Source organism: Gavia stellata, chromosome 2, assembly GCF_030936135.1.
Source record: "Gavia stellata isolate bGavSte3 chromosome 2, bGavSte3.hap2, whole genome shotgun sequence".
Lineage (NCBI taxonomy): Eukaryota > Metazoa > Chordata > Aves > Gaviiformes > Gaviidae > Gavia > Gavia stellata.
In genome coordinates, this window is record NC_082595.1 from 38,438,584 (window position 1) to 38,453,924 (window position 15,341).

A 15,341-nucleotide genomic window follows, 5' to 3' on the forward strand; every position below is an offset into this window, starting at 1 on the left:
TTCCTTTGCTAAGAACTTAAATGAGAACTTCAGTAATGAGGTGGGGAAGGCAAATTTAAGTCTTTAAAATGTGAGTTGACCCTTGGTAACTTGTGCTGGAATGGTTGGGCAATTTCTGTACTTTATTTGCCAATCTAGTCTGTACGCTTCTCCAGGGCACTTTCATTATAGAACTGCTCTGCCAGCTGTTTTGGGTGTGATAACTTTTGTCTTTCAAAAAACAAATAACACAGTTCTGTCATGTAAGCATGTAATGCATTTTGGGGAAATAAGAAAGCTGTCTCTCAGTATGAAGCAGAGGTTGAGTAAAGGGCAAACCACAATCTGGTTAGGCTTTTGTTATTACCTCTATTTTTAGATCATTTAGAATCCTTTTTGCTCCTGAACATGATATTCACAAGGTAATAGATTGGACTTGAACTGCGCTTTCAAAGTGCCCCAGTACAATTAAGGGACAACACTGAAGGCGGAGGATGTATGTAAGGCTATAAAAGCAGCTCCTGGGGGCAACTGAATGCCAGGACACAGGCTGGGCACCTGATCACAAGAGCTGGTTGTTTTGAGCATACTCCAGTTGCATGGACATACATCATGCTGTATAACAGAAACAAGCTTCAGCAAACAAGCATCCGGGATAGGAAGCTTTTCTTCTCTCTGTCATCACGAGAGTTTAATTCTGTGTGTGTGTGTGTGTTTAGGTTTCTTTTTATTTCTTCTTAAAGGAACAAACTGTTCTGACATTGGCAGTTACAAGTCCATTAAATGACTGGAGGGCAGGCAGAGCCATGTTGGCCAGAGGAAACAGTCGGTAGGTGATGAAGTAGAATTTGGCCCCCAGTCAGTCCTTGGCTTTTATTGTCAGACTGTGACAGTGTGAAAGGAAACACAAATGTTTTAGCGACTTGGTGAATTTGTTTCTCGCTGGGCTGTGACTTGCTGACATTTTTAATGTCTCATGTGAGAAGTTGATGGGCTGGAGTACCGCATGCTTTGCTGAATGGCAATATTGTTTTTTGACTGAATGCGGATAATTTGTTATCCGAATCATAATGTCAGCCTCCGGTGGTTAGCTTTACAGACTCATAAGACTCTAAAGAAAATTAATTTGAGGCATAAAATAACTTGCCACTGTTGTTAACAAAACACCAGCGTTTCAGTTACAAATGTGTTTCCAGGGATTTATAGCAGAAAGCTTGACACAACCCTAGCTATAATGGTCAATTACAAAAATCCTACTTTCAGAGGTTTTTATAAAGCAAACATGAAAGCATAGCCTGACTGGGCAAGTGTCATGTATGGGTTTTATAACGGAGCAGAATGTTTTGGGAAGATGGGAGTCATAGGGGTTCTGATTCTTTGATTAACTGAAGTAGAAAGGATGCTCTGATACTGAAGAGATAGTAGATGGTATATACATTGATATTCTTTCTGTCTCCGTTGAAGATTAAGTAGTTCGTGCTTGTCGAAGTCATGTGTTTCTTGGTTTGTTAGTGTTTTTTTTCTCTCCCTAGGAAACCCTCTTTTTGAAAAGAGGGGAGAGGGACTGGATTTTTAGTAAATGTCGTGTATGCTACTGCAGCACACATAGCGTGAGCACTTACACAACCTGGACCTGAGGTCTAGGGGGGAGCAGCTGTAGGCACAAGGCCTGCTGACGGAGTCCTGGCAGGCTGAAACTGGTGTAATGCTGAGAAAAGCTGTCACCTCCTGCTGTGCGTGTGCCTGTGAAGGGGCTGAGCCCCCCAAGACTGGGGACACAGAGCTCCCAGTGCACAGGATTTATAAATCCATGACCCTTTTCATAACTGTTATTATCCTTTTACTCAGTCAATACAACTATTTTTGCCCTCCCTTCATGCTTTGCCTTTATCGTAAGAAGTAAGCACATTAAAAGAATGTGGGACCTCAAACTTTGGGGTTACTCTTCTTGATTCTCACATAGGGAAGCTTAGGGAAGGAAAAAGGCAGACCGAGCCTTAGGAAAGCATCCTGGTACACAGGTATGTATTTGGGGGTGTTGGCAGGAAAGGGACACTCAATAGAAATAGTATTTCCAATTAATGTAAATGGAAGGCATTATCAAGAGGTGGACAGAGTCTGGGATTGAGTTTTGTACAAAGCTAGCTTTTTGACCTAACAGAGGCAGTTAAAAATCTAGTCTATTCCTGTCTCCTAAAAAAACACTTAGAGTGGGGAAAAAAAGGAGTAAATATATTCAGTGTATTTGGAGTTTAAATCTTGACCCTGTGAGATGGGTACTTGGCACCGAGTATCCTGCTGGTAGACCCTATCTGTCTTCGCTGGCAAGGTGCTCTGTTTCACTGGGGGAAGAGAGCAGGGTTAATGAGATCTTTTAGGTGATTGTATTCCCCCAGAACAATACCTTGCATTTCACTGAGATGTTTTAAGCATGGCCTGCTGTGCATGTGCTGTAGCTCTTTGAGAAAAATCTTTTTGTGCGTTGGGCTATCTGATTTCTGTTTGAACTTGAGGTGTGACTGAGGAGTAGGCTACATTGGATCAGCTTTAGATGGCAAAGAGGAGAAGCACAGAAGGGTGAAATAATGGCTACTGGTTGCTGTGTTGCAGCAGATGTGCACTCTTTTTGGCATGCTGTAATCAGGTTTTTCAGCTGTAGCCTAAAAGGAGCCCAGAACTGAGGTTTTATTTCAAATTGACATGAACGTTTTCATAAAGCTTACTAAGTCTTTTAACTGTTGTGACATCTCATTTCTTACCAATGTGACTGCTCTTGTATGGACTGAGCCTTAGCTGCTGCTATTCTTTGTTCATGTCTGTTAGGTAAAAAAACACCTGGTTGGTTGTTTCACTGCTCCAGTAGCCCGTGTGTAACAGATCTGTGGCTAGACATATTAAACATGGATGGCATCAATTTCAGATGCATGTTGGGCAAGAAAGAGGAAATTTTGAGGTCATTTACCTAAGGAATCTTCTGGAAGTATTCTGTGACTTTTTATAAACACCTGGAGTTTGTAGGTAAAACTTGACTGTACAACAGTCTCAACTACTGCTATCTGAAGCATATGATCTTTTAAGTGGTGCCTTTTAATCATAATCGGATTTCTTTTCAGACTATATGGTTTTTTTTTCCTTTTCATGATTTCCTGAAGGGGAACATGTGAATTTCAATCCAGTTTTCTTTATGGCTCCATCCCAGTGCAGGGACAGATGATCTGAACACTGTGATGGTATGTTTTGTTGTAGTAAGGGGCTTGGAAAAAATCAGTGCCAGCTGCCACTGAGAGGTTCTGCAGGAGAGCAGCCAGGGCAGTGGTGTGCTGTGGGTGCCTGAAGCTGGTCTGTCAGGAAGCTCATGGAGTCTTGAAGGCCTCTTGGAGATTACGATTTGGGTTGCAGTTGTCAAACTGAGTTTTTGCTCAGTGGAAGGCGCTGCCTGCCTTGGCTGTGGTCTGCTGCATGGATTTGGAGGTTAAAGCTTTTCACGGGCTGCATGTCTATCTTTTCTTCTTGGCTGCAGCAAGCAGGCCTGAAAATCCATGGTGGGCCAACTTCCTTTGGTCTGTTGCCAGCAGGTAATTCACTGTCATTTAAGTGCAGGTGATGAGGCATAGTCTTGCCCTTAGCACTGCTCAGTGCAATTTACCCCAGAAGTGTCCTGTGATATGGGCAGAGCTGGGCTGGAGGTGACTCACTCTGGTTTAGTGGAACAGACTCTGTAAAAATGCGGGTGACTCCAAAATGGCTTCCTTAAACAACCTGGGCAGCTATCTTCTCTCTGCACAGCTGGAGGCCACTGCTCCTCCCTCTGCTTTGGCCTGTAGGTGCTTGCCTGTCCTTCCTCCTTGTCCTGCTGGGTCGTTCTGGCTGTCTCCTGGACCCTAGGTGGTGGTACTTCGGTGCCATGCCAGTAGGGGCATCTGAAGTGAAGGGCTGCTGAGCCCTTCCCACACTTCAGCTGAACTTGACTGTGACTGATCACTAGCATGGTTCCTAACCCAGGTGTGAAACCAGACTTAGGGTGGGTAAGGATGCAAGTGCCTCAAGGATTATTCCAGCAGCTTTGCTACTGCAGTTGCTGTGCCCTGTGCTGATGGAGGCTATTATCTGCGACAGAAGATTGAATAAGGACCTCAGCAGCTTTTGGAGTAATGCATCCAGGCAAGAGATGTTGACAAAGTCTGTAGATTAAATGCCTGTGGTGTCATAGGTTGCTTTTCTCCAGGTAGGAAATCTGTGTATTTAATGCATCAGTATCCTGCCCAGGAGGTGCTGTAAGGTTGCTAGCAAAGTTGAAACATTTGTGTAACTCTGCAAGTACCAAAGTCTTGTAGAGGTTTGAACAGCTTTATTGACAGATGAGGCAAAAAATTCTCCCACTGAGTCAGGATAGTGTTTAATATGACCTGTTTTGAGCAATCTAGGATTAAGAAGAATGCATTTTCACTCATTGTTTTCTTTTTATTTTCTCTCTCCAGATGAACACAATGATGTACAGAAAAAGACCTTTACAAAATGGATAAATGCTCGGTTTTCCAAGGTAATGTTGGGTTGAAAGTACCACTTTATTTTGTTTGATTCACTGTTTCTAGAACAATATTGGTTAAATATACTTTGCTCTTACTCTTGTAGAATACTCTTAGTAAAATCAAAACGTGTAATGAAAACAAACTGTAATGTTTGTTCCCTCTTTCCCCATGCACGTAAACATTTGATACCACATGTCTTATTTAAGAAGAAATGAAAGATACTATTTGTTAATATATTAAAATACAACTATTTGCATGATGGTGTCTGTTTAGGTTTTGGTCCTCTTTATACAGTTTATTTCTACATGCAGTTTTCTGAGTGCATTACAGCAGATTTTGAACCTTAGTCACTGTGTTCACTCTCAGTGCTGCTGAGTCAGCTTTACTCATCCAAAATACTCTGCAAACCTCCAGTTGAAGCCACCTGGTGTTGCTACTTGAGTCTTGACTGTGAATTTTGTGTAATTACTTGCTCATTTTGAATTTTTCTTGCCTCTCATGCTGTATGTTTCTTGTTTTAATTCTCTTTACTAACTTGAAACTTACTGAGGATCTTGTTTTGTGTTTTGGGATGAGAAAGGAAGTGGTTGTTGCTTTAGGATGCTATTTAAAGCCTGCTTTTTATGCTGTTCTGCTCATAGTGGAAAATGACACTTTGCCCAGGAGTGTGGTGGCTGTGGGAAGTTTCTCTACTTTATAGTTTGAATGTGTGAAAGGAACCTGGGCTATTAGCAGGGAAAACTCATGGTATTTTCATAGCCAGTATAGTGCTGCAAGTGGGATAACTACTAGCTTTCACTCTGTTAATGAAAAGGGGCATGCATGTGAAATCCTGAAAGTTAGATATAAATGTAGAAGGAAGGGGGTGTGTGTGTGTGTGTGGGAGGGTTTGGTTTGTTTTTTTTAAATAAAGCAACGATAGTGCTATAGCAATGAATGGCTGCCTCTGGAGTGCTGCCCTTCTGAAATTCTTGGTCAGCAGAGTCAGAAATTTTTACCTTCCTTCCCTTCCTGTGCAACAGAACGCTGGGCAATGCAAGGCTTGTGGCCTTGATTGATTCACTTTGGCTTAGGCTTGTTTTGGTTGAAAGCTGATATCCTTCACTCTTCTTCCACTGCATTCTTGGCTAGTTTGCTCTTTAGGGGCGGAGTGTGTAGATGTAACTGGTTGCTGTACACTCTGCTTTTGACTTCTGCCAAGAGGAATGATGGTCCTGCAGGAGATGGGTTAGTCCAGGCAGGATCATGTAAGGAGTGAAAACGTGGTGAGAAAGAAAGGCCTGTTTGTAGAGACTTACCCTGATACAAAGATGGCACAAACACAGAAATGACAGTGGTACTGAGAATGTGCTGTGTGACTTGTTTGTATGTGTTATGGACATTGTATTGAATTAGGTAAAATTGTTTTCTGTCCTTATACTTGTACACCCATGGATATATTTTATAAAGTGGCTTTTCCTTTTATACTAAGTATGCAGACAGATCCTGCTTAGCTCCTGGATTTCCCTGCCACAGGGTATGGTCAGATATTCATTGGATTTGAATTAACTCTGTAACTTCATGGCCTATTAAACTACCTGAAGCTATGAAAGCCATGTTAATGATTAGAGACTTGTGTAAAACTACATACTCCTGACTACTGAGTGTCCAATTCAAACTTGAGCACAGCTACTTTGCCATGACAAGGCACAGATGTATGAAGACTGGCATGTTCAGATTGCAAGGAAATTGCTGGTGTTAAGTAGAAATCACCTCATGTAAGAAAGTCTAGTTTCAGCTGTGCCTTGAAAATGTAAAGAGACTGATTTCAGTCTTACTGAAGTTTTTGAATTTACCAAGTCATCTAGGTTGTTTAAAATTCCTTTTCTGTGAACTAGATTGATTCAGCTGCTTAGTAAGATGGAGAGATTTTTAGAGGCTGGGTAAATGTAGTCTGACTTAGATTGCAGAAGACAAAATGGTAACTGAGGAATTTTGTATGGAATTTCAAAATTCACTCCAAGAATTTTACTTGTCCTTCCATGTTAATTATATTGTAGTTGCCCTTCATTTAAACACATAAATAAAAAGTAAACAGCTGAGCCTCTATGCACTAGTTTGGCATACAAAACATCTTAAAATTGCAATTGCATAATGTACTCAAAATAGCTGAACTTGGTTTAAATGGATTCAATAAGGTTTTACAAAGGATCTAGAAGGAGAGCAATGTCTTTCCTTTCTCTCATCAGAGAATACGTAGATGAGTGAAACACAGTAAGTCTCTCAAGTATGCTGTGAGGTACCCATATCTGCTTCGGACACCTAGTCAGTGAGATAGAAGTTCTTCCTCTGGTTCACAGTACAGTAACTTGTGTTTGTGCTCTTCATTTGAACTGTGAGAGAACAAAATGCATCTTATTTGCACGTATTTTTTGAAATGAAGGCACAAGCACATTTAAAGTGGATTGAGTCTTAAGGTCAATAAATGTACTCAGCCAGGCCTCCATGCTCGGCTGTAGAACGCTTTACCTGAGCGGAGCCGTACGTACTACAAGTCACAAGCCTATGATGTTTGTGTAGTAAGGATATTTTATTAAAATTAAAGGGAGTAAAAATTGTTAGATAAATAGTCTATTTTACCAAGCTTTAATCAATAGGGAAGTTTGTATTCAAATAAATAGTGACACAGATTATTTCACTGTAACTTTATATTAAACCATGTGGTCTTTTTCCTTATTGTATGTTTTTCCATTGCTCTGTCCAGTCTAATTTCAAGAGTCAGATTTTGCTGTTTCCCTGTGGTATAGCCCACTAATTAAGGCATCTAGTGTACAGATAGTTAATGTATGCTCTTCAAACACTGTAAAATTGTGTTTTATATCCTTTTTTCTATCCCTTTATCCCTTTCTATCCTTTTTTCATTAATACTTACCAGTTCATAAGTATTAATCGATATATTTTCAGAACACTTTTCTGCAATGCAAGAGTGCTATCTTCTGTGTTTACAGCTACTGCAGATAAAGGTACTGACGTAGCTAATAATTTTGAGTGCCCAATCTGAGACTTTGGTTAGATTGAGACAATTTGACATTTCTGTAATATCTTCATATAAACCAGAGCTCTTGTTGAGTCTTATGACAGAGCTCAGAGCGTTCATGTCTTCTGCAAACTCAAGCAAACCATCTAAAATATCTAGTAGGTTTTCAGATGGAGCATGATCAGCATAGAGAAGGAACTTCAAGATGATGCCTGTGTCAGCAAGGACAAGGGAAGTCTCTTAATCTGGCACACAGTTAGTGATTACCTGTAAAATTGTGCTTTAAATGGGGGCACTCTTGGCTAAAAGTAGAGTTTGAATCCAGGTCCACAGGATAACTTACTGCTCCATTAACCACATGTTATTTGCTACATATAGGTAAAAGGGGAGTGAACAAACATTTCGCAATCAACCCTAGTTTTGACTTTTCCAAACATCTAAATAGTTTCAATCTGTATTTATTTGCATGGCATATCAGCAGGCGTGGGACTTTAAGATCCATCATACAGACCTCTGACACTTCAGCTGATAACCACATAGCATAGTGGCTGGATACTTGCAACTCTAGAAGGTTTCTAGAAGTCTTGATAGGCATGCTGAGGGATTCAGGAGTCTTGTGTCCCACTTTAGACCCTGCAAGTACAGTTTTTTTTCTGCCCTGTTTTCTTTACTTTCTTTACTCCTACTTTCTGACTCTGTTCCCCGCACCCACCCCCCCCACCCCCCCCCCCCTTAGTATTACACCTTCTCATGTCAGAAAGCTTGCCTGCCCAACAAATCCTGGCAAATCTGGAGTTTTGATCGCCCTGCCTATTTCATTCCCACTTCTGTCTTTGTCACTTAGCTGCTTACCCAACAAGACACAGTTTTTCTTCTTCTAGACCTGCTCTGTCTGTCCTTCCTTTCCCCTTCTCCCACTCTGTCCCCACACCTTCCCAGCCCTTGGGAGTGACGCTTGTGTGATTGGTCCTACTTTTGCATCTCTTTGTCTAACAGTCCTAGCCTTGCCCTCTCTTTATCTCCTTGCAGGAGTCAGTCTTTGCTGGCTTTCGTGTTCCCATTTTCCAAGCTACTCCTTTTCCAAGTTTGCTTTCAGATCAGTTACTCGCCTCTTCTGCTATTCCTGAACTTGGCAGGTAGGACCCAGAGTCAGCACAAGAAACATGATGCCCTAACTTTTAATTGAGACTGATGGAGTCAGATCTGTCACAACCTGTCAGAGCTTAGCGCTGTCACTCTAGAGGAAGTTCACAGATCCAGCATGGGCAAACTGAGACTCTTCCTTTTCCCCAAAGAATCGCATCTTCATTACACTTGGGAAGTTTTCCCACAGGGAAAACTGCAAAAAGAACATAAAGCCCCAGAGATGCTTGTGGTATTCAGTGAAAAGGACACTGGATTTCCCCGCCCACCCCGGTCGTAAGTCTTGGGTACGGATGGCTGTGGAACAGGAGCCAGCTGGGGGCATTTTTGCAAGGTGTTGGGAGCTGCATTCAAAACCCTTGAAAGCTGTGCCTCCTTTCCTTTTTTGTCATGTACTCCCATCTCTTTCCAATCCAAGCTCTCCATTTAATTCTTCTTATATATGGAAGGCTGTAAGTCTTATTTTTACATTTGCAGCATTCTTGTTGCATGTGTTTCCGTGATCCTGATCCTCCAGTCCTGTGCTGGTGCCCTGACATCTGCATTGGCCAGCAGCTGCAGCACTGGCCGGGCCTGGAGCTAGGATCTGCCAGTGTGTGTAAAGCCAGACCTCCCATGGTTTTACAGCATCTTAAGCTCTCTCTTGCTCTGCGGTCTTCCAAAATGCGTTTCAGTTTAGGATTAAAGAGCAAAGAAGAGGCTGAGGTGCAGCTTGGGAGTGGACTGTGTCCTATAGGGCTGAGCTCCAGGTTAGCCTGCAAGAGGGCAAATGCTCGGTGCTGGGGCTCCTGTGCATTTGCTCTCCTGGGCTCTGACAGGTCCCCTCCCCTGGAAGGACACCAAATAAAGTAAAGATGAGAGAAGACAGGGCAGTAGGCTAACTGGTGAGCTGTACTTGGAGTGCTTTGTGATGTGATGGCTTTATGTGCGTCTTAAAATTAAAACAGTCCCTCCCCCATTATACCAGGCATTAATTCATTTGCTAACTGCAAAGTCTGAAACACTGGAATAAGCTGCCCAGGGAAGTGGTGGAGTCACCATAACTGGAGGTGATCAAGGGCGATCAAGGTGTTCAAGGAACATGTTCAAGGAGACACCACCTAAGATGGTTTGTAGTCCTTTCTCCAGTTCAGTTTTTGTGGCGCAAGCAAGGAAATACTCAACTACTGGTAAAGTATTCTCCAGTCTAATTGCTCCTGCTGTTTTCCAATGCTGTGTTAAACTGTAAAACAAACCTCACTCAAAGATAGCCAAAGCTTATAAAAAATTTGGCCTTAACCTGAGGAACAACCTGGGTGGAAAAGTATTAGTGTTTGTATGAACTGGCCTTGAAAAATTCAAATTTAGTCTACTTTTTTTCTTAACTTAGTTTCTCCTTCTGAGAAGAGGTCAGATAGGATGTGAATTAACCAAGATGCAGGAAAATAAATATTTTCTTCTCTAATAGGTTATGAGATATGGTAAGGATGACTAATTTATACCATAAAAGCAATAACACAAAGCAGTTCACTATTTTTCCCAGATTTAGCTACAGCATGAGAATTGCCAGTTTTCTGCCCTCCTCTCAACTGCTGCTGTTTTCTGCTCTAAGAGCAGGGTGCGAGCAGCATCTCCCTTGCTGGATTTCAAAGTTTGATATAGTAATATGGACTGTAATTACTGCTGGTTTTGGTTAATGCTCTAATGACTCTGATTCATAGTCTCAGTTTTCATCCTGAGTTGTTAGAGTGTTTGTTTATTTGGGTTTGTGTGACCCTCTCAAGCACTAGAGACAAACCTGGTAGAGGCACTGAAGCAAATCTGTCCTTTAGCTGTTAATCACTAATGAGAACAATAGTCAACCTGGTCAGCAGGATTTTTTTTTAACGAACCAAATTACAATCTGAAGTTAGCTGTCTTAAAAAAAAAAAAAAAAAAAAAATAGGGAAAAACATAACCTTCCAGTCTTACAGGAGAAATAACTGACAGTGTTAAGAAGTATGGTCCCAACTGCCCCTGCTGGTAGTGATACATGATGAGACTTAATTGCAAGCTGAGGTTAGTACTGTTACATTAAACATATTATGATAACATAAGCTTATGTAAATGCATTAATAGAGGTACTGGGGAGAAAAAAAGTCCCACAGAGAGTTGCTGATGCTTTGTGTTTGTTTTGCTGCCTTGCTATGTCTAGTATCTGCTTTTATATATTTTCCCTCCTTCTAGCATGTTGTCAATCAAGTATTTCAGGTGTTCTGTGGATTGAGTTATCTTTAGCTTTTCAGCTTTGCTGCTACTTAAACTCATGTCTGTCATCTAGCAGAATCAAACTTTCCAATGTATCTTAGTGATGAGTCTTACTTTTTTTTCCCCTGCTAGTCTGGAGTTTTAAACAGCTATTTAGTTGCTTGTAATTATTTCAGTTTTGAGCACCAGTAGTGATATATAATTTGGTCTATAAGGTGTTTTCCTCCTATGATTGTAACTTGTTATTTATTTGTTTTTTACTTGGTAGTTGTATTCATAGTATTGGTACTAGTGTCACATAGAGATGCCACAACTACTCAGGCATATTCAGCATAGAGTAGAGCATACTCAACTAAAATATGTCTGTCACAGTACAGCTAGTAGTTATGTATGCTGTCCTAGAACTCCTGCATGTCAGTGGAAGGAAAATGGAAAAAACTATCATGTTTTAATAAAAGTACTTCTGTAAACAATGACTATGGTCTTAAGTTAGAAATTGGCAAGATTATTTGTTGACATAGTTGTTTACTTTTTGCAATGACCTTTTCGCTTTCTGAATTGTTTCCCACATTGAGTTCCCATGTACTGGCCTTATGATGTAGCAGCACTTGACATGTTTCTTACTCTGTATTGGTCATGATAAAGTGCAGTTCTTACTCCTTGTGTTGTTTGTAATCGAGTTTAAACTAGGTAGGTGGTTACCATGAGTTCCCTAGGAATGTACTTGAACATGCCGAATGGTTCGTGTTCTAGTTTAGGCATCCAACCTGTTCAGTATTTCCCCCTTCTCAAGAAAAAGGGGAAAGGGGTCTTTGCAGCTCAACTACTATTTTGACCTATTTACATCTTATTAGACACTAAAAATAGTCGTCTGTTGGTTAAAAATAATTAACAAAAACAACTCTGACCTTCATATAAGTGACATTGGAAGATCAGAAGAATCTGATGGAAAAATCAAGATGTACTGCTTTCTATATCCTTTCAGGGTGTTTTTGGTGTTTCTGAGGTGGCAGATGATCTAAATGGCAACTAGGGCTTTTCTCAGCACCGCTCTGAGCAGCCAGACTCGTCTGCTGCATTCCCTCGGTGGCTGGTGAAGGTCATACGTATGCTTTTACAATATGTGTTACTTCCCTGGTGGCAGCCAGCGTGCATTACTGTGAAATTGAGAGGACCTTTCATCCCGTTTTTAATGTTGTCACAGAATCATTAAGGTTGGAAAAGACCTGTAAGGTCATCAAGTCCAAAAGGAGGTCTAGTCACTAGGAGGTCTGAATCACTATCACTGAGGAGGATGGCTTATCTTACTCTCAAATATCTTTGGCATTCATTTATTGGAAAAGAGTTAGGTCTAATAATGTATCTTCAATAATTATTGATTTAAAGAACATGTAAATTCTCTGCTGCAGGTAATTATGATGACATGAGAAAACTGCATGTTTCTAGTCAAACTAGATAGAGCATAAATAGTTTTGATAAAATGATAAATAGTAGCTTGTGTTTAAAAAAAAAAAATGAGCCTTTGTCTTACTGAGAATTTGTAACTTCCTTTAATTCTCTATAACTTGGCTCAATTTGATATAGTTTGCCATTAGTAATAAAGGGACAGTTAATGTTCTACTGTAAAATATATTCAAGGAAGATTGCTGCCTTGCAGCTGTATGTGGCTTCAGTAGAACAAACTGTAAATGTTGATGGCTGGTCTCTCTACTGTCGGTAGCATTGGATGACTTAAACAAAATCTGGACCAGAGTTTTTATATTTTCCTCTATTTCCTGGGAATGTTTTCTGGCAAAGAGAACGAATGATTTCTGCACAGTCACGTTGGCTGGCCTGGATGACCCTTCTTTGCAAGTAATCCTAGATGCACACAAGGAAGTGTGAGTCACCCTCCTAAACCTGATCCAGGTAGAGGGGCTGAAAGACAGCCAACGGGCATGTGAAGGCTGCTACTGCAAGGAGGAGATCACTCTGCGTGGGCTTTCCTTACCAAATGGTGCTGGTGTCTTGCTGTAACATGCAAAGCCGATGCCCATAGTGGCTGCTTTTGCCACATATGGCTAGCATCTGGTCTCCAGCTCAAAGATCACTCAAACTGTTGCTGCCCCATGAGAGATGAATCAACAGAAAAAGTGTTTTCTGCTGTGGATAACTAGTGAAACTTCATTCTTTGTCTCCCTCCCCCCGCCTTGTGTTAGTACAAAGGCTGGAACCAAAACGTTCATTGGAATAAATGTAGCAGGGTGGATCTGGTTCTGATCCTTGTGCATGAGTCCTGTGGTGGACAACAAATATACCACTACACAAAGTTCATAAGAGCACAAGCAGGCCTGGCACCAGATTACGTGCTGTCTCCAGCTTTTATTTCTCTTACTTTCCTTTTTCTTGCTCTGCCTGTCTTTCCCTCTTCCCTATTCCTCTTTCCCTTATGCCTGTTTCAATGAATGAGCTCCTTTCCTTCTGTCAGTGCCAGTTTAAATTATTGGGGAACCAGTGTGGCCTCTTTCTAAGTTAAGTCTGTTAATGAGGTTCTTTCGTCTATCTTATCAAGCCCTTGTCTCTACTACAGCAGCTCTGTGTTTGCAGCTCTGCTGCCAGAGACCTCTTGGGCAGGCTGAGGGAAAGAGGTTTCTGCCAGTGCTTTTTTGCTTTTGCAGCAAACATAAGCAAAGCTGAGAAAAACTACCTTCTGTTAACTGATAAGTGTTCAGTGAGGGAGATGTGAATGCTTTACACCCTGAACTGATACAGTTCTCCTGGTAGGCAGTGTGTCCCCGCCTGTCCTTTATACTATCTTTGTAGTATAAAGTGGACCCTATTTTGTCTTTGAGAAAGGACCCATTATCTGCCTTGTATTTGTACAGTGCTTAGCACAATGTAGGTGGCTCCTTAAGTACTTACCAACGCAACTGTGACTAGCAGTTTGCCCTTGTTCAAGGGCTCGGTGTGGTTTGTCACTGTCACTCTAAAAAGGCAAACACTTAAATTTCTTGATCCAATATGCTCAGTGATGGACTGCTTCTCCTTACGGGATGCTGGTGGAGGCTGAACTGCAGTCTTTAAGTATGTTGAAAGTGAGTAAAATGTTGTTGGTGCTGAAAAAGGAAAATTAAGATTGGCTTAGCATGCTGCATATCAGGCAGGACTCTACAGAGATACATGCTTTTTATATAGTGCAGATATATATATATACACACACACACAAATAAATATACGTCTATCTATCTATATATATAGATATATATAGATATATATAGATATAGATATATATATAGATATAGATATCTATATATATATCTATATATATCTGTGCATACAGACTTTTTCTGGAGGTTAGGAGTGAGCAGTATGGGTGTGGGCAGGGATGGTGGGGGAAGCAATCTGCAGAGCCCTATGCCCTACCCTGTAGGGTGGGAGAGGACTTCTGCCCTCCCCCAGAGCCCAAGCTCTTGCTGCAGCATGCCAGTCTGCCCCAGCACAGAGCTGGTCCCAGGGCTGCCCACTCCACCCCAGTGCAGGTCAGGGCAGTGCTGTCTGCACAGGGCCCGTCACGTGCCCCGTGGTAGGTCAGAGCCAGAGCTTGGAGTGCTGCTGGATCCACTTGTTTGGATTAGGCTCCCTGACTAGAAACACAGGGTCCAGCCTTAGCGGTCATGTGTTGTGACTCCCAGATTGCCTCTGTGCTGCCACAGCAGCCTCCCCCAGTAGGCTCAGTGGTAAGTCCCACATATAAAGAGAATGGGGCTCTACATCTGTTTTGTCACAAGGAGATAGTGGTGATGGCAGCAGCCTAGCCTGGTTCTGGACTGGTGTAGGAGGGCATGCGTAGCTGTCCTGCCAGCACTGTCCCACAGCTATTCCTTGTCTTGGGAAATGGATGTAGGGGACCATCCTTTGGGCTGCCATTTTATAAAACAGTTTTCCAGATCCTTTCTAAGCTTAAACTTTACAAGTCATACAGCTGTCACAAGCTGGGATACATAGCTGTTCTTTCGGAAGAAGGGAAGTAAGAATTCTTGAAGCACAGCAGGTTGCTATCCAACTGCATCCCAGCAAAGCCAGGCAGGATCTAGCAGCGCTGTGCACTGGAGGACAGAGCAGTGATGTTCCCGATTGCAGACCATGTGGCTCAGATGGCAGATACTGTGTGGAAATATGTGTCTAGGTGTAAGGAAACCACACAAGTGGGAAGAGGCAGTGTGAGCAGAGGAGGGTGCAGTATGTGCAGTCTCTGCTCCCATTGCAACAGCAGTGCTGTGGGCTGGCTCTGTGCCCTGATGGGAGGGCTGGGGCTGCCTGGGTGGCCACTGCCACCAGGTGCCTGCATGTCCCTCCGGTGGGTGGGGGAAGCTGGAGGAGCAGGTTTCCAGCCTTCCTGACAGGTCTGCTGCAGTGGAGGTGGTGATGGGCTTCGTGAGGTGGGTGCTACAGCCCTTTCTTAGCCAACT

The 15,341-nt window shown here is 42.1% G+C and overlaps 1 protein-coding gene across 1 annotated transcript in view; it reads left to right on the top strand.

Annotated features, from left to right (window-relative positions):
- UTRN (utrophin) overlaps window positions 1-15,341 on the top strand; it is a 359,477-nt gene that overhangs the window by 21,664 nt on the left and 322,472 nt on the right. Inside the window, exon 2 of the mRNA XM_059833258.1 lies at window positions 4,458-4,519. Within this exon, the coding sequence (XP_059689241.1) occupies window positions 4,458-4,519 (62 nt within the window). The remainder of the gene's footprint in view (window positions 1-4,457; window positions 4,520-15,341) is intronic.